General features: G+C 41.6%; 1 protein-coding gene across 1 annotated transcript in view; it reads left to right on the top strand.

Annotated features, from left to right (window-relative positions):
* IGSF10 (immunoglobulin superfamily member 10) overlaps positions 1-26,209 on the top strand; it is a 31,957-nt gene extending 5,748 nt beyond the window's left edge. Inside the window, exons 3-7 of the mRNA XM_030216365.1 lie at positions 2,138-2,267; positions 6,955-7,345; positions 9,861-14,270; positions 16,446-17,346; positions 23,894-26,209. Coding sequence (XP_030072225.1) covers positions 2,138-2,267; positions 6,955-7,345; positions 9,861-14,270; positions 16,446-17,346; positions 23,894-25,802 — 7,741 coding nt within the window. The 3' untranslated portion in view covers positions 25,803-26,209. The remainder of the gene's footprint in view (positions 1-2,137; positions 2,268-6,954; positions 7,346-9,860; positions 14,271-16,445; positions 17,347-23,893) is intronic.
* Positions 26,210-26,444: the final 235 nt, after the last annotated feature.

Genomic DNA, 26,444 nt, shown 5'->3' with positions numbered 1-26,444 from the left:
AACTTTCTTCAAAGCTAGTGAAAGGAAGAAAACTGAGGTGCCAATGATCAAAAGTAAACACAGGTACTAGAGGCCATTAGCACCATACTAGCACCTGCATTTAACAGTGCAGAATGATCAGAGTGGTCTAGTCAGCAATGACTGTGCCACGTCTTAGCACAGATAACATGCAAATGTAGTCAAGTGCATTTAAATGAGGTCATTTTGTATTCCTCCCCAATGATCAGAGAAGAGTGCCTGAAACACACTTTTACTGCTGTAAAAAATAATGGCAGGTCAGAGCAGCGTTACAGTGTTAGAAGAGAGGATTGTCCATGATTCTCATGCTTCTCTCGCGAGTCTTTCTGCAAAATCTACCAGTTTTGATTGCTTTTGGAAGCAGAAGGAAGCCCGTGCAAACTCTTGAGCACTGGTTGTGAGAAACAGCAGGCTCGAACATGAAGTACACATTGGCGTTTTTGTCCTGCGTCTAAATTTAAAGCAGCCATGCTTTTTTAAAAAATCCAAAACACACATTGGTGTCTGTTACTTGCATCTAAATATAAGAAACCAGAAAAATAAATTGTGCTTCACCGGGTTTTACCAGTCGATACGCACAGGAGCTGAGCTTACCACTAAACTCTTCTGCACATCCGCCAAGCTCAATCCTCCCACCGAACTCCCTAATGCTCAAAGCTATCTATGAGTGCGCCTATATTTGCATCTCATTAGCTTTGAGCATTAGGGCATTGTTTTTTTCTGTGCTGTTCCGGTGGTATTTTTATGGCACTATTCAGAATAGCGCCAGAGTTTTGATCATCAGCCTGTAAGTGAAAGTAAATCTAGCCTGAAACATAATGAACCAATGTGCACCACTGCATTAACACGTGCTAATTCCAATAACACAGATTATCAATAAACTAGTAAAAAAGGCCCGTTTCTGACACAAATGAAACGGGCGCCAGCAAGGTTTTCCTCGGAGTGTGTATGTTTGAGAGAGTGTATGTGAGAGTGACTGTGTGTGAGACTACTACTACTACTACTTAACATTTCTAGAGTGCTACTAGGGTTACGGAGCGCTGTACAAAATAAACCAAGAAGGACGGTCCCTGCTCAAAGGAGCTTACAATCTAAAGAGAGAGTGAATGTGCGAGTGTGTGTGTGTGTGTGAGAGAGAGAGAGAGAGTGAGTCTGGGTGCGAGTGTGTCTGTGAGAGAGAGAGTGTGTATGTGAGAATGAGAGTGTGTGGAAGTGCGTATGTGAGACACAGTGTGAGAGAGAGAGAGTGTGTTTCACAAAGATACAGTGTGTGAGAGAGTGTGTGTGAGACACAGACTCTCTGTGAGACTGAGTGTATGAGAACAAGAGAGTGTGTGAGTGACTGTGTGTCACATAGAGAGTGAATGTGATATAGTGTGAGACAGAGTGTGTGAGAGACAGTGTGTGAGAGTGAGAGAGAAAGACATTGACTGTGAGAAAGAGAGAGTGTGTGTGTGACAGAGATACCCCCCCCCCCCTCCCTCTCTCTCTGGTGTCTGAGCGTTACTGGGCAGAATGCTGAGCTCTGGCTGTGCTTCAAGGAACTGACCAATCCTATTTAATAGAATGCACCTCCAACATTCTGAAGCCAAGAAACCTCGTGTGGTTGGTCACTTCTGCTTGTGACGAACCCGGAAGTACGTGATGTCAATTCAGGAGATGGATACAGAGAGCAGGAATGCCTCAGCCATGCAGTCAGCTTCAGAATGTTGGAGGTGCGTTTTATTATATAGGATAAGTCCCAATGCATAAGATGGAACCTGGAGTAAATAACACACATTAATGCAAGGTAGCCCACATGGTAGCCCATATTAGTGAATCTACAGGGGCACAACTAATTATTTTGAGATGGATCCATCTACAAATGTTTGAATCTCCCTTCTTTGAAACGGAAGTTCGTAAATCTGTTAGTTACTTGAATTTGATACCCAACGTGACTCCTGCAGTTCAGCCTGGCAAGGATTTATTTTACTTTGCAAACCAATAATTTTACATTGCTAAAAAAAAAAAACACAACTGTGATTATTATCCAAAAAAGCTTGTCCCAATGAAGCACCCTGTTAAATCTATTTCTGGGATGGTATTGCTTAATTTTGTTCTTATTATTATTGTTTGGCAGTTACAACAGTTTGGTTAAGCTTACTGAATCTGATTTTTCTGGCCTAACGAAGCTAGAACTGCTGATGCTGCATAGTAATGAGATTCGTACAATCCACGAAAAATCATTCAATGATTTACATTCATTACAGGTAAGACTTAGTTATGCATTTAAATATTTCTCAGGGGCCAGTGGATGGCAATATGGAATGCATCATGGATAAGGAAAGCTATGAAAAGCAGCAAAAGTGACTTGAGTGCACATTATGTAATTTTTATATGCTATGACCAAAAAACACCCCACATATTCCACAATTTGGCACTGTTCTGCACATTTATTGGCAGTCTCAATCAGAAGGCCAAAAATCTGAATTATTCTCTTGGCAGAGCCAGGTTGGAGACACATTGGCAAGACAGTATTGGGAATGTTGACCTTCCAAAGCCCCCATGTCTGTTTTATTGATATGTGGATCACTTCGGGTTTTGTGATCTCAGTTCCTCATGTTTCTTGAGTATTCATTTTATTAACAAACAAAAAATAAAGGATCTTTTTACTAAGGTGCTCTAAGGTTTTGCACCTAACACATGTTAACAGCCAAAGTTAACGTACATTAAGTACAAACCAACTGCTGGGAGGATTCCCAGCATTTCTTGGAAGGCTGCCGGGCAATTAAAGCAAAGCTCCATAGTGAGTTTTAACACCACAGCAGATAACACAGTACAGTCAGCTACACCACATGAGGTATAGTTAATAGACGATGCAGAGCAATGAACAGTTAACGTACAGTAACAACTTCTGCATTGACTTTAAAGCACAGTCCACACCCATTACACACCCCAAAATGACAGACATTGTTAATGTGATACTGCCCTGTTAAACATGAGGGTTACTGTGCACTATTAACTAACATAGGGGCTCAGTTTCTCTCATATCACCCCTCTCCTCAAGTCGCTTCACTGGCTCCCGATTCGCTATCGTATACAGTTCAAGCTTCTCCTATTGACCTTCAAGTGCACTCAGTCTGCAGCCCCCCATTACCTCTCTACCCTCCTCTCCCCGTATGTTCCCACCCGTAACCTCCGCTCTCAGAACAAATCACTCCTATCTGTACCCTTCTCCACCACCGCTAACTCCAGACTCCGCCCCCTCTGCCTCGCATCACCTTATGCCTGGAACAGACTTCCCGAGCCCATATGCCATGCGCCCTCCCTGACCATTTTCAAGTCCTTACTCAAAGCCCATCTCTTCTCCCTTGCTTTTGGCGCATAACCACCTTCTCCATTCATGATACCTACACTTACTACATAGTTTGTTACCTTTAGATTGTAAGCTCTCTTGAGCAGGGACTGTCCTTCCCCATCTTTAAACTTGTAAAGCGCTGCGTAACCCTGGCAGCGCTATAGAAATGCTAAGTAGTAGTAGTAGTAGTAGTTTCAAAACAGAAAACTATCCAAAAAGCGGCACAAAGTGGCAGATAGACTTTTTTTGCCAAAATGTCCAAAATCACTATTTTTGAAACCATTTTTAAGATGGTATTCTATGTAGTTCGTATGCAGTGATTCCAAATCACAAGGAGGCGTGTTGGGGGTGGGATGTGGGCATTCCCAGAACTTGGACGTTTTTCTGCTATAATGGAACAAAGCAAAAACGTCAGGGGCTAAAATTTAGATGTTTTGGTCTAGACTTGTTTCAATCATGACTAAGTCACAAAAAGTTGCCCTAAATGATCACTGGAGGGATTAAGGCATGACCCCTCCCCCTTAGTCATCCAATGGTCACTGACCCCCCTCTCCCAGAAACAGTACATATCAGCCTCTATGACAGCTTCAGATGTTATGGTCAGACCTGTTGGCGCAGCAAGCAGGTCCCTGGAGTAGCCTAATGATCGGTGCAGTGCACTATAGAGAAAGGGACCCAGGCCCATATACCACTCTATCTGGTACACTTGTGGTGGAAAGTGTTAGCTCTCCAAGAAACCTACTGTACCCACATATAGGTGACGCCTGCAGAAATAAGTGCTATTGTAGTGGTGTACAGTTGGGTACAGTAGGTTTTTGGTGGGTTTTAGAGGGCTCAGCATACAATATAAGGGGGTAATGGTGAGATGTGTTCCTGGGACCTTTTATGTGAAGTCCATTGCAATGCCTCTAGGGAGGTCCACTGTTCTGCTAGGATGTCTATGTGGCCAGTCTATTAAGAATGCTGGTCCTCCCATATACCCTAATGGTTAGTTTTTGTGCATATTTTCCCCTTGGATGTTTTTTTTTCCCAAAAATGGTCCAAAAAGATAGATGTATTGAAAAGGCTCTTATAAACCTCTGTGGCTCCATACGCATGTAAATAGAGGTAGACAGGAAGAGTGTGATCTGCATGTAGGCATTCCTGGGGACGCAGTATGGGAGAAGCTGTGATGGACATGTTTATTTTATAAAATGCATGGACATAATGCATGCAAATGTTTATACCCTTTTGGAGCCAGTGTAAATGATGGGCATTTGTGCACTACACTCCGGATTCTATAATGGTGACTAAAGTTGTGAGCATAAATCAGCGCACATAGCCAGTTTACACATGGAACTTAATTGCTTAACAAGCTAGTGCCGATAGCTAGCCACTAACAAGCAATTATCAGCACTAATGGGCACTAATTAGTATTTATGCATGCAACTTTCTAAACATATTCTGTAAAGTGGTGCATGTAAATTCTAATGCGTAGATCGCAAGAGGGGGTGTGACCATGGGAGGAGCATGGGCATTCCTAACAATTATGTGCACTGTTATAGAATATGCCTGACCTGCGCCCAAGTTAGGCGTGGGCATTTCCACCAGGTTTTAGTTACTACTACTACTACTACTACTACTACTACTAAGCATTTCTATAGCGCTACAAGGTGTACGCAGCGCTGCACAAACATAGAAGAAAGACAGTCCCTGCTCAAAGAGCTTACAATCTAATAGACAAAAAATAAAGTAAGCAAATCAAATCAATTATTGTGTACAGGAAGGAGGAGAGGAGGGTAGGTGGAGGTGAGTGGTTACAAGTGGTTACGAGTCAAAAGCAATGTTAAAGAGGTGGGCTTTCAGTCTAGATTTAAAGGTGGCCAAGGATGGGGCAAGACATAGGGGCTCAGGAAGTTTATTCCAGGCGTAGGGTGCAGTGAGACAGAAGGTGCGAAGTCTGGAGTTGGCAGTAGTGGAGAAGGGAACAGATAAGAAGGATTTATCCATGGAGCAGAGTGCACGGGAAGGGGTGTAGGGAAGGACGAGTGTGGAGAGATACTGGGGAGCAGCAGAGTGAGTACATTTATAGGTTAGTAGAAGAAGTTTGAACAGGATGCAAAAACGGATAGGGAGCCAGTGAAGTTGGTGTAAATGGTCATGCCTAAATCTTAGTCATGGGACAGGGACTACATGTATTCAATAAACCGCGCCTAACTTTAGGTGAGGTTTATAGAATAGTGTTAAGTGTGGTTTTTTCAGTGCAGATTTATTTTAGGCACCATTTATAGAATCCAATCCTATTTGGGCTGGTGCTGGGAACACGTGGAGGAGCATAATCAAAAGGAACGTCCAAGTTTTGCTGACGACGTTCTCGCAAAACGTCCCAGCAAAGGGGCAGGGAAACCCATATTATCGAAACAAGATGGACGTCCATCTTTCGTTTCGATAATATGGTCGGGGATGCCCAAATCTCAACATTTAGGTCGTCCTTAGAGATGGTCGTCCCCGTTTTTCGGCGATAATGGAAACCGAGGACGCCCATCTCAGAAATGACCAAATGCAAGCACTTAGGTCATGGGAGGAGCCAGCATTCATAGTGCACTGGTCCCCCTCACATGCCAGGACACCAACCGGGCACCCTAGGAGGCACTACAGTGGACTTTAGAAATTGCTCCAAGGTACATAGCTCCCTTACCTTGTGTGCTGAGCCCCCCAACCCCCCCAAAACCCACTCCCCACAACTGTACACCACTACCATAGCCCTAAGGGGTAAAGGGGGGCACCTACATGTGGGTACAGTGGGTTTCTGGTGGGTTTTGAAGGGCTCACATTTACCAGCACAAGTGTAACAGGTAGGGGGGCTGGGCCTGGGTCCGCCTGTTGAACTGTACTGCACCCACTAAAACAGCTCCAGGGACCTGCATACTGCTGTCATGGAGCTGTGTATGACATTTGAGGCTGGCAAAAAAAAAAATGTTTTAATTTTTTTTAGGGTGGGAGGGGGCTGGTGACCACTGGGGGAGTAAGGGGAGGTCATCCCCAATTTCCTACGGTGGTTATCTGGTCAGTTTGGGCATCATTTTGAGGCTTGGTTGTGAAAAAAAATGGACCAAGTAAAGTTGACCAAATGTTCATCAGGGACGCCCTTCTGTTTTCCATTATCGGCCGAGGACGCGCATCTCTTAATCACGCCCCAGTCCCGTCTTTGCTATGCCTCCGACACGCCCCCTTGAACTTTGGTCGTCCCTGCAACGGACTGCAGATGAGGATGCCCAAAATTGGCTTTCGATTTATGCCGATTTGGGCGACCCTGAAAGAAGGGTGCCCATCTCCCGATTTGTGTTGAAAGATGGGCGCCCTTCTCTTTTGAAAATAAGCCTGATAGGCACCTATATTCACTTTCAAATAGCTGCCTTTCTGGACTTCTCACTTAGGTGCCCTGTTATAGAATTACTCCCCAGTCCCCAATAAACATAACAATTACCTCTACTTTATGCAATTTCTTTGTTTAACAAAAGTGAAATTAGAACAATGATTCAGTAGTTAGCTTGATGACAAAGTACTTATTTGATAGTTGAACAGAGTTTCTGCTTGAATTTTCTTTTTAACCTCTACAGGTTTTAAAAATGAGTTACAACAAAGTGAAAACCCTTCATAAGAACACCTTTCATGGTCTGAAGAACTTGATTAGATTGCACATGGATCACAATGAAATTGAATTTTTAAACCCCGACGTATTATACGGACTCTCCTCCCTGAAACTGGTTCACCTAGAGGGAAATATGCTTAGCCAGCTTCATCCAGACACTTTTGTCACCCTGAGATATATGCAGATATTTAAAATGTCTTCTATTAAGCACATATATCTGTCAGACAACTTCCTAACTTCGCTCCCAAAAGAAATGTTTTCCTACCTGCCAGATCTAGAGAGCGTTTACCTGCATGGGAACCCCTGGTCCTGTGACTGCAATCTCAACTGGTTTGCAGAATGGGCAGAGCAGATGCCAGGTACTTTTTTTATATATATATAATCTGTTCTCTGTACATTTCTGCTTTGTAGTTATCTAATTCAATGTTGAAATCACCATAATTTTATCCCAAAAAGAAATCGGGGTAGATGTTTGACCTGCTGCAGACTGAATTATTTTATTTTATTTTTTATTTATTTATTTGTTTTTGATATACTGCTTATCACCAATGGCATTTGGGCGGTTTACAATAAAAAGCTCAGTGGAGCATTGGAGCAAAGACAGAAAGAAAAAGCAGAATGAAAAGCAAGGAGACAGAGAAATAAGAAAAAGTAAAAGAAACAAAAAAAGAGAAAGATCAAGGAGTGAAAGCTTGACTGAAGAGCCAAGACATTAGTAGTTTCTTAAAAGTAAGAAAGGAAGATTCAGTTTTGAGGTGTGAAGGTAGGGCATTCCAGAGCTGTGGACCAATGTAGGAGAAAGCAGTGGTTCAGGTGATGTCAAGACTTATAAAAGAGTGGGGGGGGGGGGGGGGAGGAAAGATGAAAGAGTGGAGGAGTGTCCTAATGATTAATGTAGCAAGTTTCAAGCCTGGGTAACTGGGTTCAATTCCTGCTGCTGTCTGATGGTCAGATGTGGGCTGAGATCCTGAGGAACCAGGTTCAACTCTCTCTGCAGCTCCTTGTGACCCTAGGCAAGTCAATTAACCCTCCGTTGCCCCAAATACAACAGTAGTACAATGTACTACTTAGATTATGAGCCCACTAGGGACAAACCTACTACCTGTAAAATGAAACTGTAAACCACTTAGGTCTAAGTGGTATATAAATACTGAAATGAGATGTTGCTGGGAGGAATGTAACTGGCAGGAGGAAGAATATGGTATAAATAGCCATGAAATGTAATGTGGGGTGACTGGGAGGAGACTGAGGAGTAGTTTGACTGTGATATGATAGACCCTGATATTCCATGATAGACCATAGCCAGGCTCTGGCATTGAATATCCAGATCTTGGGAGGCCTCTGGAGTTATCAGGGTGCTGGTCAATATTGAGTGGCAGCACCTACAGGATAGCTACTTGTGTTCTCCTACGTGGCTGAATCATCATCCAGGTACCAGCACTGAGTATGGACGGCAACTGGATAATTTCAGGGTCCATCCAAACTCCACTTCTGGACTGCCCCAGCACTAAGTGCAGAGTATGGTGGTGGTGGTGGTCAATTCGGATATTTACAGGCACTATCTGGTTACATGACACTGAATATCCTTTGGGAGGCAAGTTGAAAACCAGGAGTGACCAAACGTCTCCCTCCTTGAACTGGGTAACTTGGCTGCTCTGGTATATATAGCAATAGTGGACACTGTTAATTCCCCCCCCCCCCCCCCCCTGAGATTTTAGGATTTTTTTTTTTCCTGTTGTTTTACAGGAATGAAATTCAAAAAAAGATGAGCTCCTAAATTTATGCTCCTGAATTTGTGCTTTGTTTTCTTATGAGCACAACTTTTCATCTTGATATCCCCATCATGATCCCCCACCCTGCTTAGTTCCCCATTGTTAGCTACTGCTCCCCTTATCTATTCTTTGTCAACATTATAATATTTTCTTAAATTGTAAATTTTCTTAATTTTTCTGTAAGTCACATTGTTCCTGCATGTGTGGGAAAATGTGGGATACAAATGAACCATAAATAAATCTTAATTTAAAGAGTTTAAAAGTTATGGGACCCTTTTACTAAAGCTTATTGTTAAATGCTAAGAAGCCCATTTTATACCTAGGGCATCTTAGTGTTTAGCACGTGCTAATTCTGTTAGTGTACACTAAGCTTTAGTTAAAGGGTCCCTATGCTCATGAATTTAGGCCTACCATTTGTTTGCCTAGATTTATGAGCCTAGTGTTGAAAATCAGTGCTAAGCTCCTAACTGCTTTTCTCCACCCTAAATCTACCCTTGTTGCCACCCATTTTTTATACTTCTAAATTAAAGAGTTTAGTGACACTGAGTATAAATTTGGGCACTCAGCCCTAGTAAATTTTCAAAGAGGCCAATTTATGTGCATAACTCTTAAAGGGGCCCTTTCACTAAAGCTTAGCATGCGCTAATGGAATCAATGCACATTAAATGCTAAGAAGCCCATAGGTATAAAATGAACTTCTTAGCACATGTTGAGCTTCAGTAAAAGTGCCTCAAGGTTAGGAATATAAATCCTTGGAATATCAGGCCCTATCTTCCTATCATTCCATCCAACGTCGGACACGTTTTGGATATTTCTTATGTTGTTTCAAACAACTGCAAACCACAAACCCCTCTTCCCTCTAATCTGTGAGCTGGTCAAGGATATTCAGATTATGACTCAAATCAGTTTAAGGCCCAACCTTAAAATTAGATGGTGGACAAAATAGGATTGAAGTCAGTGGACATTCCCATATCGAGACCAGTTTTATTATTTGTCTCAAATTTTCTATAGCAGTGTTTACACTTTTCTGTAGCATTTATATGCTGACTATCTCCTGAACTTTCAGAATAAAATGAACTTACAATCTGTTTCTTTCCCCCAGAGGTGATAAAATGCAAGAGAGACAGAGGTCACTCCAGTATTCAGCAGTGCCCAGCCTGCGCCAATCCCAGGAAATACAAAGGCAAAAATTTGTCTGAGGTCCCATCAGCAGACATGATCTGCATGAAACCAACCATAGATTTTTCTCTTAAACTGAAAAATATCACCATTCCAGAAGGAGATGATTTTATTTCAGTATCTTCCAAGGATTTTATTGCACCTTTAGGATCACTCATTTTAAATATGACAGATCAAATGGGGAATGAAGCAAATCTGTTTTGTAATGTTCAGAAATCCACAAACATTTCTCAGATCTCACTGGAAAATGAAGGTGACCACACAGTGTTAAAAGCATCTGTTTTTACATATCTCTTATGCAATATTGATTACGATCAAATACAACCATTGTGGAGCATTCTGGCAATGTATAGTGATTCCCCAATGAAACTGAGAAGAGAACTGTTACTTACAAAATCCCCTTATATTAGTTACCAATACAAGCAGACTAACTCTGAAGGGGATGATGTTTTTACCAATATTGAAGCTGAATTCAGAGCAGAACCCATCTGGCTAATGCAAGACCAGGTCACACTGCAGTTAGACAGGACAACAACCACCCTGAACACATTGAATATTAAATATTTGACTGATGCTCGCATCTCATTATCGGACACTGATGAAAACCCTTCAAGATACTGGACCATGATTTTAAAAGATAACAGAACACAAACAGAACATTCTGTTGTAGCTGGCGGGACAGTAGAGCTAGATTGCAAGGCCACTGGAGAACCCAGTCCTATGATTGAGTGGATCCTAGCAGACGGAAGCAAATTACGAGCTCCTTATGCAAGTGAAGGAGGAAAAATCACAATCAGTAAAAGTGGAAAACTCACATTATGGGCTACTGATATTTTTGACACTGGACTTTATCACTGTATAGGCACTAATTATAAGGATGCCGATATCTTAACTTTTCGGATTACTGTGCTTGATGCTGATGTGGAACACAATCATATAAATGGTGCTCATCTTTCACCATTTATTGGTGATAAACTTAACCTTCCATGCCTGTCTATTGGTAGCCCAGGTGCATCAATAAATTGGGTTTTACCAGATCACACTGTGCTTCACCAGTCCTCAAAAGGTAAACAAGTTTTCCCAAATGGTACGTTAAAAATACAAGAACTTACAAACCAAGATAGAGGATATTTTAGATGTGTAGCAGCCAATCAATATGGTCATGATATTTTGGTCTATGAAGTATTAACGGAAGCGAATGAAAATAATCCAAAAAATAAGGAAACAGGTTTAGTAGAAGATGAAGAAAATGGTGGTTCTGGTAATGAAGAACTAGAGGATGTAACAAAACATAAAAATGCACTGGCTGCTGAAAAACATGTAAGTCAACCATCTACAGTTTCAATTCCTAGAAACAGACAGCCAAGTCAGACCGAAATTATGAGAAGCAACAATAGAGAAATCATGTACAAAACAAGAATACATAAAGGAAGTCGACGGCTCTGGGGGCAGAAAAGACAATTTAATCACTCAAGACGAATTGACCCACAGCAATGGGCAGCATTTTTAGAAAAAAGCAAACAGAACACAGTAGCACCAGACATAAAAGAAAATTCCACATCAGTCACACAAGTGGGACTTACAAACCGCTTGACAAAAATAACCAGAGAAGATGAACAACCATCTGGGGATGATCTCCTATCAACAGAAGAGGAGTTTATGATATTAACAACAAAAATGCCAACTATTAGTACAGTGACTCCAGAATCTGAATCAACAGGTACTCTGGAGACCAAAACAACTGTGGGCATTACTAGCGAGAAACCATCACCAATAATTAGCCCACATATCATCACATCTAAAAAGCCTGAAGAAAAAACTACAAGTAGAGATGCAACAGGCATAGCACTAACAACTATGCTACCAAGAATCTCTCCCATAAGTCCAACTCTGGCAACTAAGACATACAAAATACTTAACCAAAGGACACCAACACCTTCTAGTATATTGTTTAGTACATCAAAATACATTAGCTCGACAAAGAGGCTTAAGCATGCTGGGGGAAGAAATGAACCTTTCAAAATCATTCCTGCAAAACCAACAAAGCATGTGACAAAAGATCCACCCACAGAAAGCAAGCACAGTGTAATTACTCATTCTCATAATGAAACATCAGCTAGCCACAAAATATCTGTAATGACAATCACAGAACCAAAAAATAACTTGGGTCACATTTATCTTCACAGTACACAAAAAATAATAACTCCTGGGTTGCCCCCAGGATCAACCATTATCACACATCAGCAAATTCAAATAATTAGAGATGTTACCCCAAATACACCAACTGCAAGGCAACGTTATGGGAGAAGACGAATTTCTGGCAGAAGACGAATTGTTAAACCCGATCGTATCCCAAATATGAAAGAACACAGGTATAAATTTCCTAGACCCGAGATAAAGGAATTCACGAAGGCAAGTACCATTGTGTCTTTGGCTACAGAGCTCAGCACAAAAGATTCTGCCAGTAATTCTCCTCTCTCTGTGTCCATTCCAAGCTCTACACATGGCATATCTCTAAAAGCAGTCAATCAAAACATACCATCTGTGCAGCCAGCAGCAACAGCTCACATGTTCAGGAGGAAATTGACAGACAGTACAGCTGCAACAGCAACACATGCTTATGTCAAGACGCCACAGCCTACCACTGAGATAGCTCAAACAGCAGAGTCGACCATATCCTTATCCCCATCATACTCTGACATAACTCAATCATTTGCTAGAAGATCACCAACAACTGTTAAATATCAGGCAGCCACTACTGATAATGTTCTGACAACAATATTGGCTAGTGAGGACAAGACATACTTGGATTTGAAACCCGCGGTGACTCCAAAAACCAGAACATCCTCCAAAACTGTAAAAGGGAAAATTCCCTGGAACCGACTCTTTGGAGGAAATGATATTCAAAAGGAAATCTTAAAGTCTTTAAGAAAACTAAAGGCACAAACAACTGCAATAGCATCAACATCGTCTACGGCAAGCTTATCATCTAAAAGTCAACTACTGGAAACTGGAGATTTTACCTCATATTTGCCAACTCAAACAAGGATTACAAATCAAACTAGTACATCTATCCCTCTAACCAACTCTCCGATTCAAGACCACATTATTACCACAACACCCAGTCCTCTTACACCTCTACGTATTACACATTCCTTCCCTCTAACTCAATCATTCAGGAATGCATCCATTGCAAGTCAAACAATTGAAGAAACACCAATACCTGCTTCTACAGATACTATAACTTCTGCTAAAATCTCTACCACAGCTTTTACAAACAGCACCTTCAAGTTGCCAAGCCCAGCAAAAAGAAAGGGGTTGAAGAGAAAGAGACCAAGGAAGAAGACTAAAATCCTGCAAAGAATTACCACAATTCTGAGAACTCCCAGCACCTCATCAATGTACAGATCTCCTCCCATTCCAGTATCAGATCAAAATTTAAATGAGTTCACCACACTAGGACCTGCCACATATCCTCCTGGTAACTCCAGCACAATTTCAAGTACATCTATCCCACAGCTTTTGACCATAATGGAAAACATATACAGGACTACTCCGACATTACCAGGTGCTACATCTAAAACAGCTTCGCCCTATACATCACATCATATTCTTACTAAAGAAAAAGAAATCACAACCATGCAAGCAATGTCACCACTCTCTAAGAGTAATACAAACACTCTATCCTTGCCCACTGCAGTGACTGAACCATCTGTGTGGTTGTCTACTGAAAAAATTCAAGCTACCATTGGAAAGTCTACAAATAGGGACAATCACACAAAAGATAAACATAAAACATTGCAGCATACACCAAAATCTCTGTCTACCCTTGCACCTGATTTAATGACAAGAATAATATCTCCTTCTGCAACAACACATATGCACTACCCTAAAATACAGCACCCTACCCCCTTAGCGTCCATAAGGACAGTAACACCACAACTATCTCTTAGAAAAAGCAATTCCTCCCTGCAACGGGAGAATAAGTTCTGGCACAAGGTGGCACCAGAAACCACAGAGAGAGGGAAAACTCTAACTATAAATACGCTCACAACACTTAAGTCACCCCAGAGTTATACTAGCTATACCCCTCAGCTTAGCAAAGGCAAGGAAAATGCACTCGTACCTCGGACCAAGACAACAGCAAATCAGGAAATGACAACCACGAACTTCCTTACCTTAGAGTCCTTCTCTAGGAACAGAGCAGCAAAACCCAGGATTATAGGTGGAAATACAGCAAGTTTTACAGTAATGACTAATTCAGATGCTTTCCTACCATGTGAAGCCACTGGCAATCCCCTACCGACAATACACTGGACTAAAATCTCTTCAGGTAAACTTCCTTTTATGTCTATTTACTATGTTTTCTCAACTAGCTTTTTTGATGCATCTATGGTAAAAGTGTATCCAGCAGTCATTTTTAGTCACAGGGTTGAGGTCATAAGCTAGGCAATAGGCTTTGGCTGGAATTTATGACTGTTACAATGCTTGAAAGAACACAATAAAACTTTCTGTTTATGTCTTTTACCCTTACCATACATAAATAAATAAATAAATAAAACATCAGCAAAGGCCACTGAGAAACCTAAAGGGAGCTAAGTGCTTAAAAGATGCTGATCACTAGGCAGACTTTGCATTCACCTAGGGTGGCACAATTTGTGGGGCAAATAGCAATTCACCACCTCTTTGACACTCAACATTTTCATGCACTGGTCCTTTCTTTCTTCACTTCCCGCCTGGACTATTGTAATGTAGTTTGTGCAGGCTTACCCAGTACTAAAATAACGAGTGGAGTGGAACAGGTGGATGTGAAGCATCTGTTCACGCTTTCCAAAAATACTAAGACTAGCGGGCATGCGATGAAACTACAATGTAGTAAATTTAAAACAAATTGGAGAAAGTTTTTCTTCACCCAACGCATAATTAAACTCTGGAATACGTTGCCGGAGAAAGTGGTGAAGGCGGTTAGCTTGGCAGAATTTAAAAAGGGGTTAGACGGTTTCCTAAAGGACAAGTCCATAAACCGCTACTAAATGGACTTGGGAAAAATCCACAATTTCAGGAATAACATGTATAGCATGTTTGTACGTTTGGGAAGCTCGCCAGGTGCCCTTGGCCTGGATTGGCCGTTGTCGTGGACAGGATGCTGGACTCGATGGACCCTTGGTCTTTTCCCAGTGTGGCATTGCTTAGGTAATTATGTACACTAAAGAAACTCCAAAAACTTCAAAATACAGCCATTAGATTATTGTGCTGTGCCCATCGTTTCAACTACACTACACGTTTACTGATACAATATCACTGGCTCCCTGTCAAACAGCAAATCACATTTAAAATTGCTATTCTCACTTTTAAAGCCTGAAGATTGGGCACATCACTTACTATCCCCTACTGTCCCACTAGGTCTTTATGTTCTCTGAACAACCATCATCTAGTTCTGCCCAGCCCGAGACTTGCCTACTTGGAACAAATACGTCGTAGTGCCTTTTTCTTAGCACTCCATACTAGGAATAGTCTTCCTCTAATTCTCCATAGTAATCTGTCTTTCAGAAATTTTAGGACAGAACTTAAAACCTGGCTTTTTCAAATAGCTTATGAACGAACAGTGTGATTGAATTACCAGCTGTATAAGTTTAGGTTTGCCCACCTCCATCTCCCTTCTCCCCCCTCTCTAATTGCCCCTTCTCTTATTACATCCCTGGTGTGACTGATCGCTTTTCTATATTTTAATGGAGTTCCTTTCCTGTTTCCTTTTGCATTCTGTACATCACTCTGCTCTGCCCGTCAGCAAGAGTGGTATAGGAAAGTCCTGTAAAGGAAGAAAGAAAGAAGCCCCATTGTGGGCAGTGCTGGGTCTTGAGCACCCATATATACCCGACTGTACGGATATTCATAGGCTGGATAATCTTGCTGAGTCAGTCTGTAGGGATTTTCGCAGGCGCTATCCGGATAGTCTGCTGAGTCGGCCTGTTGGATTATTCAGGTGCACTATCCGGAGAGCTTGCTGAGTTGGCCTGTAGGGATATTCACAGGCACTATCCAGATAGTCTGCTGGATCGGACTATAGGGATATTCATAGGCAGTATACGGAGAGTTTATTGAGTTGGGAGGTAAAGATATGCAGAGGCACTATCCGGATGGTCTTGCTGAATATCCTGGTCAGCAGCACTTATCTGCAAGTGCAAGTGCTGTTATCTGGATAAGTGCTTTTCAATCTCCTGTTATTACCGACTGAAGTGGATGGATAGCTAAGTTGGCCAGAGGCGAGCTACCAGACAGAAATTCCAATGTCAGATTCAAACTCAGGCTGTGTCATGGGCACATCAGACAAGTGACCTACTTACTGATTGCACCATGAGATTGCACCACAAGTGTTGTTATCTGGAGAAGTGCTTTTGAATGCTGGCCTGATTATTTTTAGGCATCCTGTGCAGATATTGTTTGTTTGTTTTTTTAATTGAAAATGCACATAGTGAAATAAAAACTATAAATTTCATTATTTTACTAGAAACTACTACTTCGAAAAGCAGGCGTGGCAGCAACCTGGAAGTATTTGCTAACGGGACCCTGTCTATCCAGAGCATCAGCATGCAGGATCGTGGACAGTACCTGTGTGTGGCAACCAACCGGCATGGCTCCGACCATCTCCTGGTCACTCTTTCTGTGGTGGCTTACCCCCCGAGGATTCTGGAAGGTAGAATGAAGGAGATTACAGTTCACTCAGGTAATCAAGTTGAGATGAAGTGCACAGCTGAAGGAAGACCAAGCCCTACCATTTCTTGGATTCTTGCCAACAAAACCCTGGTCTCTGAATTTTCTTCCGGAAACCATCATGCAATCGTGAAACCAGGTGGCACTTTAATAATCAAACAAGTGACAGTTTATGATCGAGGGCTTTACAAATGTGTGGCCATCAACCCTGCTGGCTCAGACATTCTAACTGTAAAAATGCAAGTAATTGCTGCACCTCCTATTATTGTGGAAGACAAAAGACAGCAGGTTACAGGTAACTTGGGGGAGAGTTTGAAAATCCCTTGCACTGCTCAAGGAAATCCTCAGCCCACTGTTCGTTGGGTACTCTTTGATGGAACAGAAGTAAAGCCTTTGCAATTCATAAATGCAAAGTTATTTCTGTTTGCTAATGGAACACTTTACATCAGAAACCTGGCTGCCTCCGACAGTGGAAAATACGAATGCATTGCTACTAGCTCAACGGGGTCTGAGAGGAGGGTGGTACATATAATGGTGGAAGTGCAGGATAAAGCTCCCCGAATTTTAACAGCATCTCCAAAAACTACTGAATTGAATTATGGTGACAAGTTACTTCTGAAATGTTCTGCTTCCGGAGAACCCAAGCCCAGGATAATGTGGAGGTTACCTTCCAAAGCAGTGGTAGACCAGTGGCACAGGTAAGATCAGTTCTTTGTAACAGAGGTGTTTGTTTTCAAAATAAATGTTGTCATGTTTAAGTTTATTTTGAAATGTCCTTGATCAACAATCTTAGTTGCAACCAAATCTAGGCAATTTACAATTAAAACTAAAATATGAAAAATAGAAAAGAATTCCAGAAAAAAAACACATTCATTCCAGAGAACATTCAACCAGATGGTGATCAACAGCCAGGACTCCTAGACAGGAAGTTGAGGAGAATTTTGGCAGCAGGGTGCATTATCAGGCATTATCAGGCCAAGCCACATAGATGCATTTATTTTGCATATTTTCTAAAGGTCTCAAAAATGAGCCAATCCCAAATTCCACACCAGGTGAAAAAAACTTGTTTAAAATTATGGGGTCAATATTCAAAGCCGTTAAACCTTCCAGAAACGGTTCCTGGCCAGTTAAATTGCATATTCAGGGCTAACCACTAATTTTCAGCAGCATTTAACTGGTTAATGCTGTTGAAAATAACCTGTTAGCACTGAACTGGCTATTTTGTTTTGTACCCCGCGCTTTCCCACTCATGGCAGGCTCAATGCGGCTTACATATTATATACAGGTACTTATTTGTACCTGGGGCAATGGAGGGTTAAGTGACTTGCCCAGAGTCAGAAGGAGCTGCCTGTGCCTGCAGTGGGAATCGAACCCAGTTCGCCAGGACCAAAGTCCACCACTCTAACCACTAGGCCACTCCTATTTTAGGGGTGTTCTGGGGGCAGAGTCAACACTTGGCCGGTTAAGTGCCAATATTCAGCCCTTAACCAGGCAGGGAACCCACATAAATAGGACCACATAAATCTTTATGCTGTAGCCCCAGTTAAGTGCTGAATATCACACTTAAACTATGCATTAACTGGCTATGGAAACCCTGAAGTTCAATGCTGGAGCCCGGACAAGGCCCAGCATTGAATGTCTGGGCATAACACCAGTGGAAGTCAACAAAATGCTTATACCGCTGGTTGAATATCAGGCCCTAAAATTTTATATGGCCATCATAACAGAGAGCAAATGGGCCATTCCTTAAGCCATGGTAGCATTTTTAGCTCGTGGTAGAAATCAAGTCCAAACTCAAAACCCACCTCTTTACCACTGCTTTCGACTCTTAACTCACTTACCCTGTCCTTTGTCCTCACCTCTTTATTCCCTTACCCTTAATTGTTCTGTTTACCTGTCTTATCTAGATTATAAGCTCTTTGAGCAGGGACTGTCTTCTGTGTATGGTGTACAGCACTGCGTATGCCTTGTAGTGCTATAGAAATGATTAGTAGATAGATAGATAGATAGATAGTTGGTGGTAAACGCCGAGTCGCCCATTGGGCATCTCAGCGTTTAATTTCTACCGCGAGCTAAAAATGCTCCCATGGCATAGTAAAAGACCACCTTAATTTCCAAGGTACGTACTCCGTGTTATGATGGGTCATAAAAAATCATAAAATCATCATTTTTTTAAAGTAGTAGTTTGAAATGGTGAGGGTGATTTGATCATAGTTTATAAACCTAACAGAGGTGCTTTTGTGCCATCCCGGAAGCTCCTGTACCTGTGTCCTGGTAACTTTGCATGAATATGCCAATACGAATCACACTTACTTTATGCATCTCATAAATTAAGTGCTTATCCTGCTCTCCACTGTGCCTATCCTCCACAAATGGAAATGTCTACCCCTTTATCATGTTGTCCTAGAGCCTACATTGATACATGCATGTGCAAGGCGATTTAATAAGCGCCTACTTGAGCAAGTAAAACACTGTTCTAGGAAGCATTATACCTCACGCTAAGCTCAGATTTAGTGCAGCACCTTTTGGAGGTGTGCCTTCTATTTTTAGCTCATACTACTTGACAAGAACTAATGCGCAAAATACTCCCCTGTTTATTCTGTGTTAGCCGGTTAGCATGCTTTAATTTTAATGCGCTAGATGGCTAATTCTTCTACACCCATTTTCTGCCCATGCACACCCCCTCACAGGAAAATTCATAAAAAGTCCATAAAACAGAGAAGAGACTGCGAATTGCTTTAGCACGATTGTGTACAAGCCTGTTAAGTGCTTAATGTGCTTTAGCAAAAGGGCACTTTATAAAATTACTCCATGAGGACAATTCTATAAAGAGGTTCCTATAATTAGGTGCTTACTTGAGGCCTATTCGAGAAAGGGAACTAGGAACTTACTTTCCTTAATAGACTACAAGGGTAGCAATGACAATGCGTACCTATATTTTAGACACAGACAAAACTTAACCCAGATACCAAACGACAGTAAATATCTATTTATGTATACGTTGGATCATCAGAAAGTGTTCTTCATTAACACTCTGTGCCAAAGTTAGCACCATAATTCTTTATGGACCCTTTTTAACTTTTTGATTTTTTTCTTTTATGAATTCTTTATTTAAAATTCTTTACCAATTCTTAAGGTAAGTTATCTTTACAAGTGTGAATCTCAGATAAAGCTTGTTTATATGCTTTATATTTTAGGCACGAGCACTTTCATCAGTCATGCAGCTGGTGTAAAAACTTGTACTGAAATGACTGAAAATATACATAAATTATAGTATTTTATAAAACTTACCATGTGTAACTGTGCACTTCATTCACCCTCCACCCATGTGTGCATCCATCTTCAATTCACATGCCATCACATTTAGGTTTCTGGTTCTGGATTATACTTGGAAAACTAAGAGGCAATCGGTCTACAGAAAAATGTATTAACTAAGCAGTAACATAGGAGAGGTAAAACACTTAAGTTGACTAACAACAAAATTCACTATCGAGGGAGAAAGACATTTAATCAGACTTGGTGTTAATTGCAATCCTACAGCAGTTTGGTGTTATTGGCCCCTGATGCAGCCCAGGAAGGTTGAAACTTGGTCCCTGTAGTGTTGCTTCTTATTTAATAATTTGTTTTCTTTGGACTACATTGTTTTGTCTCAGTCTACTCATCTTCCTTCCAGGTTCTGGAGCAGTGCATAGCCAGAATATTGTTATTGACATAGGAATAGAGGATGAGACTTGATATACTGCCTTTCTGCTCAATGTGCTGCTGCGGCTAGGAAAGCAAATAGAATGTTGGGTATCATTAGGAAAGGGATGGAAAACAAAAATATGGATATTATTCTGCCGTTGTATCGCTCCATTGTGCGACCGCACCTCGAGTATTGTGTTCAATTCTGGTCGCCGCACCTCAAAAAAGACATAGTGGAACTGGAAAAGGTGCACAGAAGGGCGACAAAGATGATACAGGGGATGGGATGGCTTCCCTATCAGGATAGGCTGAAGAGGCTGGGGCTCTTCAGCTTGGAGAAAAGGCAGCTGAGGGGAGATATGATAGAGGTCTGTAAGATAATGAGTGGAATGGAACGGGTCGATGTGGAGCGTCTGTTTACGCTTTCCAAAAATACTAGGACAAGGGGGCATGTGATGAAGCTGTAGTGTGGTAAATTTAAAACGAATCAGAGGAAATATTTCTTCACTCAACGCGTAGTTAAACTCTGGAATTCACTGCCGGAAAAGGTGGTTAAGGCGGTTAACTTAGCGGACTTCAAAAAAGGGTTGGACGGCTTCCTGGAGGAAAAAGCCATAGAATGTTATTGAATGGATGAGGGAATACAGTATTTCTAGGATGGGCGAGACAATTAGCTTGTTCTTTTGGCCGCTGTCGGTGACAGGATGCTGGGCTCGATGGACCCTTGGTCTGTCCCAGCATGGCGATACTTAGTACTTATGGTTTACATATTATCTACAGGTATTTATTTTGTACCTGGAGCAATGGAGGGTTAAGGGGCCCTTTTACTAAACTGTGATAAAAGGAGCCGTCCACTAGTTTTTGCCATGTGTGAGGGCCCCTTTCACCGCAGCGGGTAAAAATAGCCAAAAATGAAATGGTCGTACAGTAAATTCACACTTGCCATGCACCCATTTTTTTGGGGTGGGGAGCACTTACCGCCACCCATTGAGATGGCGGTAAGGGCTCCTATGCTAACCCGACTGTAACTGGGCAGCGCACGACACTGCTGGGTAAACCCCTGTGGAAAAATGTTTTCAATATTCTGCTAGTGCTGAAAATGGCACACATTGGGGGTGGAACTACTGCCAGCATCCATGTTGGACCAGCAGTAGTTCTGAGTTGCCACACGGCAACCCTTTAGTAAAAGGGCCCCCTAAGTAACTTTCCCTGAGCCACAAGGAGCTGCAGTGGGAATTGAACCTAGTTCCCTAGGGTCTCCGGCTGCTGCACTAACCATTAGGCTACTCCTCCGCTCCACTGCATTTCTGGTGCCTATGGGGCTCATGTTATAAAGATGTTACAAACATTTACACATTAAATATGCACCTAAATGATTAGAATGCCAGTATATATTCACATGTGTGGACAGGTGCATGTGAATGCCAAGAACCTGACTATGTACTCTTTTATAAACAGGTACCTAACATTAGTTGGAAGGGTGGGCGTACACATGGACAGTGATTGGGTGGATCATGGGTGGGCTATACAGTTATGCACATAAATTATAGAATATTATCATTTATGTGTATCTTTCAACAGTTTTATTGCAAGCACTTACACCAGCACTATGGCTGACATAAATTATACATGTATATCTAACCTGTTGCCTTGGTCAAGTCACTTAACTCTCAATGCCTCAGGAGACGGCAATGGCCAATCACTCCTGTATCATGCCAAGAAAATCATGAGAGGGGTCTCTCATTGTGTGGTCATCAGGAGTCAACTCTTACTTGAGGGCACATCTGGATCTGGATGTAACCTGTTATGCTAGTATTCTATAAAGGAAAGTAGGCATCTCCTTTCCTTTATAAAATGGGTACCACATAGGTGCCCTCTAGATGCCTAAATTTAAATGTACTCTTTCATGGTAAAGAGTTTGTAGCTTGTTGTTGGCTGCTAGGGAGGAGAAGAGAACTAAAGGAAAAATAATACTTCAGTTCTACATCAGTGCAAGAGAGACTGAGGGAAAATTGAGAACTTCTGACAGCTAGAATTATGGGTAATTAGCCAAAAATATCATTTTCCTTGTGTTTGCAAGGCTCATTTCAGTCTGTGCTCTCTAGGTCCTGACTTGGTCATAGTAGCATACAGATCACAGAGTGGGCAGGGCCCTTTTTCCTGCAGCTTGGTAAAAGGACCCCTCTGTTAGCCTACAGTTTGTTTAGAAAAGCTAGTCAAATGAACTACAGAACCCTTCAAGACTAAGGAGCCCTTTTATTAAGCTGCATTAGAAAATGGCCTGCGCTCATGGGTTTCTCGCATGCTGAGGTCACTTTTAGCACAACTATAAAATGCCCACATTTTCCATTTCTGCAATAATAGCCACACGCTAATTTTCCCATTAGTGCGTGAGCCCTTAAACACACCTATTTTCTAGGCGGTAAGGCCTCACGCTCTAACCATGTGCTAATAAGTTAGTGTGTGGCAATGGAGCTGCACTGATTAGTGCTGGGCACACCTACTCTCTTCCTCCAACCATGCCCCCAGCACATGGGAAGCGTGCACAGATGCCAAATCTACTGCAGAATGCCTGAATGTGCCCCGCGGTAGTGGTTTTTAACCTTAGAACAAGGTCCTTTATATATCTCAAACTGTAAATGAAAAAAATGAAATGGTGAATAAGGAAGGGATGACTGAAGAAAGGAGGAGAAAAACATAGAACAGAAAATCAATCACAGGGCCCGATATTCGCAACGATTTAACCAGTCGACAATAGCCGCTGACCTGTTAAATTTCACATAACCAGTTATCCGTGAATATTCAGCGGGAGAGAATCAGTTTTCTCTGCGGAATGTTCATAGTTAGTGCATAACCAGGAGCCGGCTATCTCAGGGGTGTTCCAGGGGTGGGTCACACTTAGGACCAAATGTTCAGTGCTAACCAAGTAAGGTTAGCACATAAATAGGACCGTATAAATAGCTGTCCTATCTTTATACACTAGTCAATGGCTAGCGCTGAATATTGGCTTAACCGGTTATTGGCTGGTGGCCAACAATAAAACTGGATAGTCAATGCCAGTTTCCAGAAATGGCCCGGCATTGAATATCTGGGTTCAATTTAACCACTAGATCAAGGTGGGACTGGGGAGGGTGCACCAAGGCTCAGGGGCTGGCGGTGGTGAAGGGGGAGAGCCCCTGGGCCCTCGAGCACTTCCTGGTTGCCCAAATAGTCAGTCTGCCCCCTTGTTAGCACCCAATTATTGATGGTTCAGAGCTCATTATTCAATTAATTTGCATGTGCATCTCAGGCACACAAATCTGGGCGCCATATGTAGAATTCAGGAGTACGTCTCAATCATATTTCGCCATACTCTTCTTTTGTAGAAGCTAACTATCAGTTCTTATACAGATTATCTTGCTTTGGTCTTCCAAATTATTAATTTACAAGTTTGTGTTAGTTATATGAATTATAATAGAAAAACTCTTAAGGACACTTTTTTTTAGTTTTTGCCACTTACATGCTTTTCATGTTTATCATTCAACAAAATAATGCATTGAATTTCTCCATTTCTTTTCTCAGAATGGGAAGTCGAATCCATGTTTATTCAAATGGCTCACTGCTCATTGAGTCTGTTACAGAAAAAGATGCAGGTGACTATATATGTGTGGCAAGAAACCACATTGGAGATGACCTAATACTGATGAAAGTCAGCGTTTGGATGAGACCTGCAAAAATAGACCAAAAGCAATATTTCAGAAAACAGGTACCATATGGGAAAGACTTTAAAGTGGACTGCAAAGCTTCTGGGTCACCATCACCAGAAATATCCTGGAGTTTACCTGATGGGACAATGATAAACAATGTTCTTCAAGCTGATGATAACGGACGTAGATTTCGAAGATATGTTCTCTTTGAAAATGGAACACTCTACCTTAACAAGGTAGGGAAAAATGAGGAGGGTGACTATACCTGCTATGCCAAAAATACATTAGGAAAAGACGAAATGAAGGTGCACATAAGTGTGGTTGCAACAGCACCACAAATAGGAGAGAATTACAGGACACTTTCTAAAGTAAAAGCTGGAAATACTGCACTGTTCGATTGTGAAGCAGTTGGAGAGCCAAAACCAAAGATATTCTGGCTGCTCCCTTCTAGTGATGTGATTACAGCTTCTAATGATAGATACCTTTTCCATGTCAATGGCTCCTTGTCAATCACTAAAGTGAAACTTTTGGATGCTGGTGAATACATGTGTGTAGCTCGCAATTCTGCTGGGGATGACACAAAACTTTATAAATTAGAAGTGATCTCCAAACCACCCTTAATCAATGGTTTGTACACAAACAAAACTATAATCAAAGACACGGCTGTGAAGCACGCAAAGAAGCTGATTGACTGCAGAGCAGAAGGGACACCTCCACCTGAAATTATGTGGATTATGCCAGATAACATTTTCTTAACAGCTCCTTACTATGGAAGCAGAATCGTGGTGCATAAAAATGGGACATTAGAAATCCGCAATGTAAGAGCTTCAGACACTGCAGAATTTATCTGTGTGGCTCGTAGTGACGGAGGGGAAAGTGTGTTGGTGGTTCAGTTGGAAGCTGTAGACATGCTACGACGACCAATGTTCAAAAACCCATTCAATGAAAAAATAATAGCAAGACCTGGAAAAGTCAGCATATTAAACTGCTCTGCTAATGGAAATCCTACTCCAGAAATAAGCTGGCTCTTACCTAATGGTACACATTTTTCCAATGGACAAAATTTTCCACGATATCAAACAAGAAGCAATGGAACATTTTACATTTACAATCCCACAAGGGATGATGCTGGAAAATATCGTTGTGCAGCAAGAAATAAGGTTGGTTATATTGAAAAACTGATTATTTTGGAAATTGGCCAGGAACCTTCCATTTTTACCCATCCACGAGGACAAGTTGTAAGTGTCACAGGAGATTCATTGTCTCTTCATTGTCTTTCTGATGGAGTCCCTAAACCAAACATCATTTGGATAGTCCCAAGTGGCTACATTATAGATAGACCTCAAATTACAGGTAAATACATGATGTTTGAAAATGGTACTTTAGTTATTCGAGAAGCAAATATTCATGATAAAGGCAACTATATCTGTAAGGCTCAGAACAATGCTGGTGAGACATCAATAGTTGTCAATGTCATGATTATAGCTTACCCTCCAAGGATTACAAACAGACCACCTCAAAGCATGTACACAACAGCTGGAGTAGCTGTTCAGCTTAACTGTATTGCAATAGGGATACCTAAGCCGGAGATTACATGGGAACTTCCTGATGGGTCAGTCCTTTCCACCGCTAGTAAAGGTAGACCAGCAGGAAGTGAACTTCTTCACCCACAAGGGACGTTGGTCATTCAGAACCCAGCCCGTTCTGATTCCGGCACATACAAATGCACAGCAAAGAACCAGCTTGGGAGTGACTTCAGTGTGACATACGTCAATGTAACTTGAAATTAGGATAAACCAAATGAGCACAATATGAAAAAAAGTATCTCTAGATGAAGTTTATTTTGAAAGATATTTAACTAAAGGCAATCATATGCATTTAAAATGATTCTGCATACCATCACATTATATGTACAATGGGTTGGCGTACAATGAAGCTAGCCCCTCTCCTCCAGCTTGCATTATGACGTGTACTGAACAACATTGTTTCCTAAACCACCAAATGGATTTCAAAGTTTTATTTCCCCATGCTTGCTTTCTCTCCCCAAATCATAAACAGTGAACATTTACATAAAATTACTTTCTATTAAAGAAGAATATTTTTATACTCGAATTATATGGTGGACAATTCTTGTATCAGTTTCCTATCATTTTCTTTACAATGTGCATGGCATATCTTCATAAGAAGAAAAAAGCATAAGTATCCTCCTAACGACAGTCCACAAGACAAAAATAATAAGAAGAAAGGAGTAGACCAGTGTGGTTCCCAAGCAAGTGGTTTATTATGGATAATGACTAAAATTGACTCAACACCACATGTGCCTGCCTCAGGAGTCTATTGTTTCAGCCTCAGTTCATGAATAAAGGATGGTAAAGCAAAAATGTCCCCTAATACACGCTTGCTCACTTGTGCTTTATTCACCAGCA

This window comes from Microcaecilia unicolor, chromosome 10, assembly GCF_901765095.1.
Source record: "Microcaecilia unicolor chromosome 10, aMicUni1.1, whole genome shotgun sequence".
Taxonomy (NCBI): Eukaryota; Metazoa; Chordata; class Amphibia; order Gymnophiona; family Siphonopidae; genus Microcaecilia; species Microcaecilia unicolor.
Note: the sequence above shows the minus strand (reverse complement) of the source record. Positions and strands in the feature narration are given on the sequence as shown.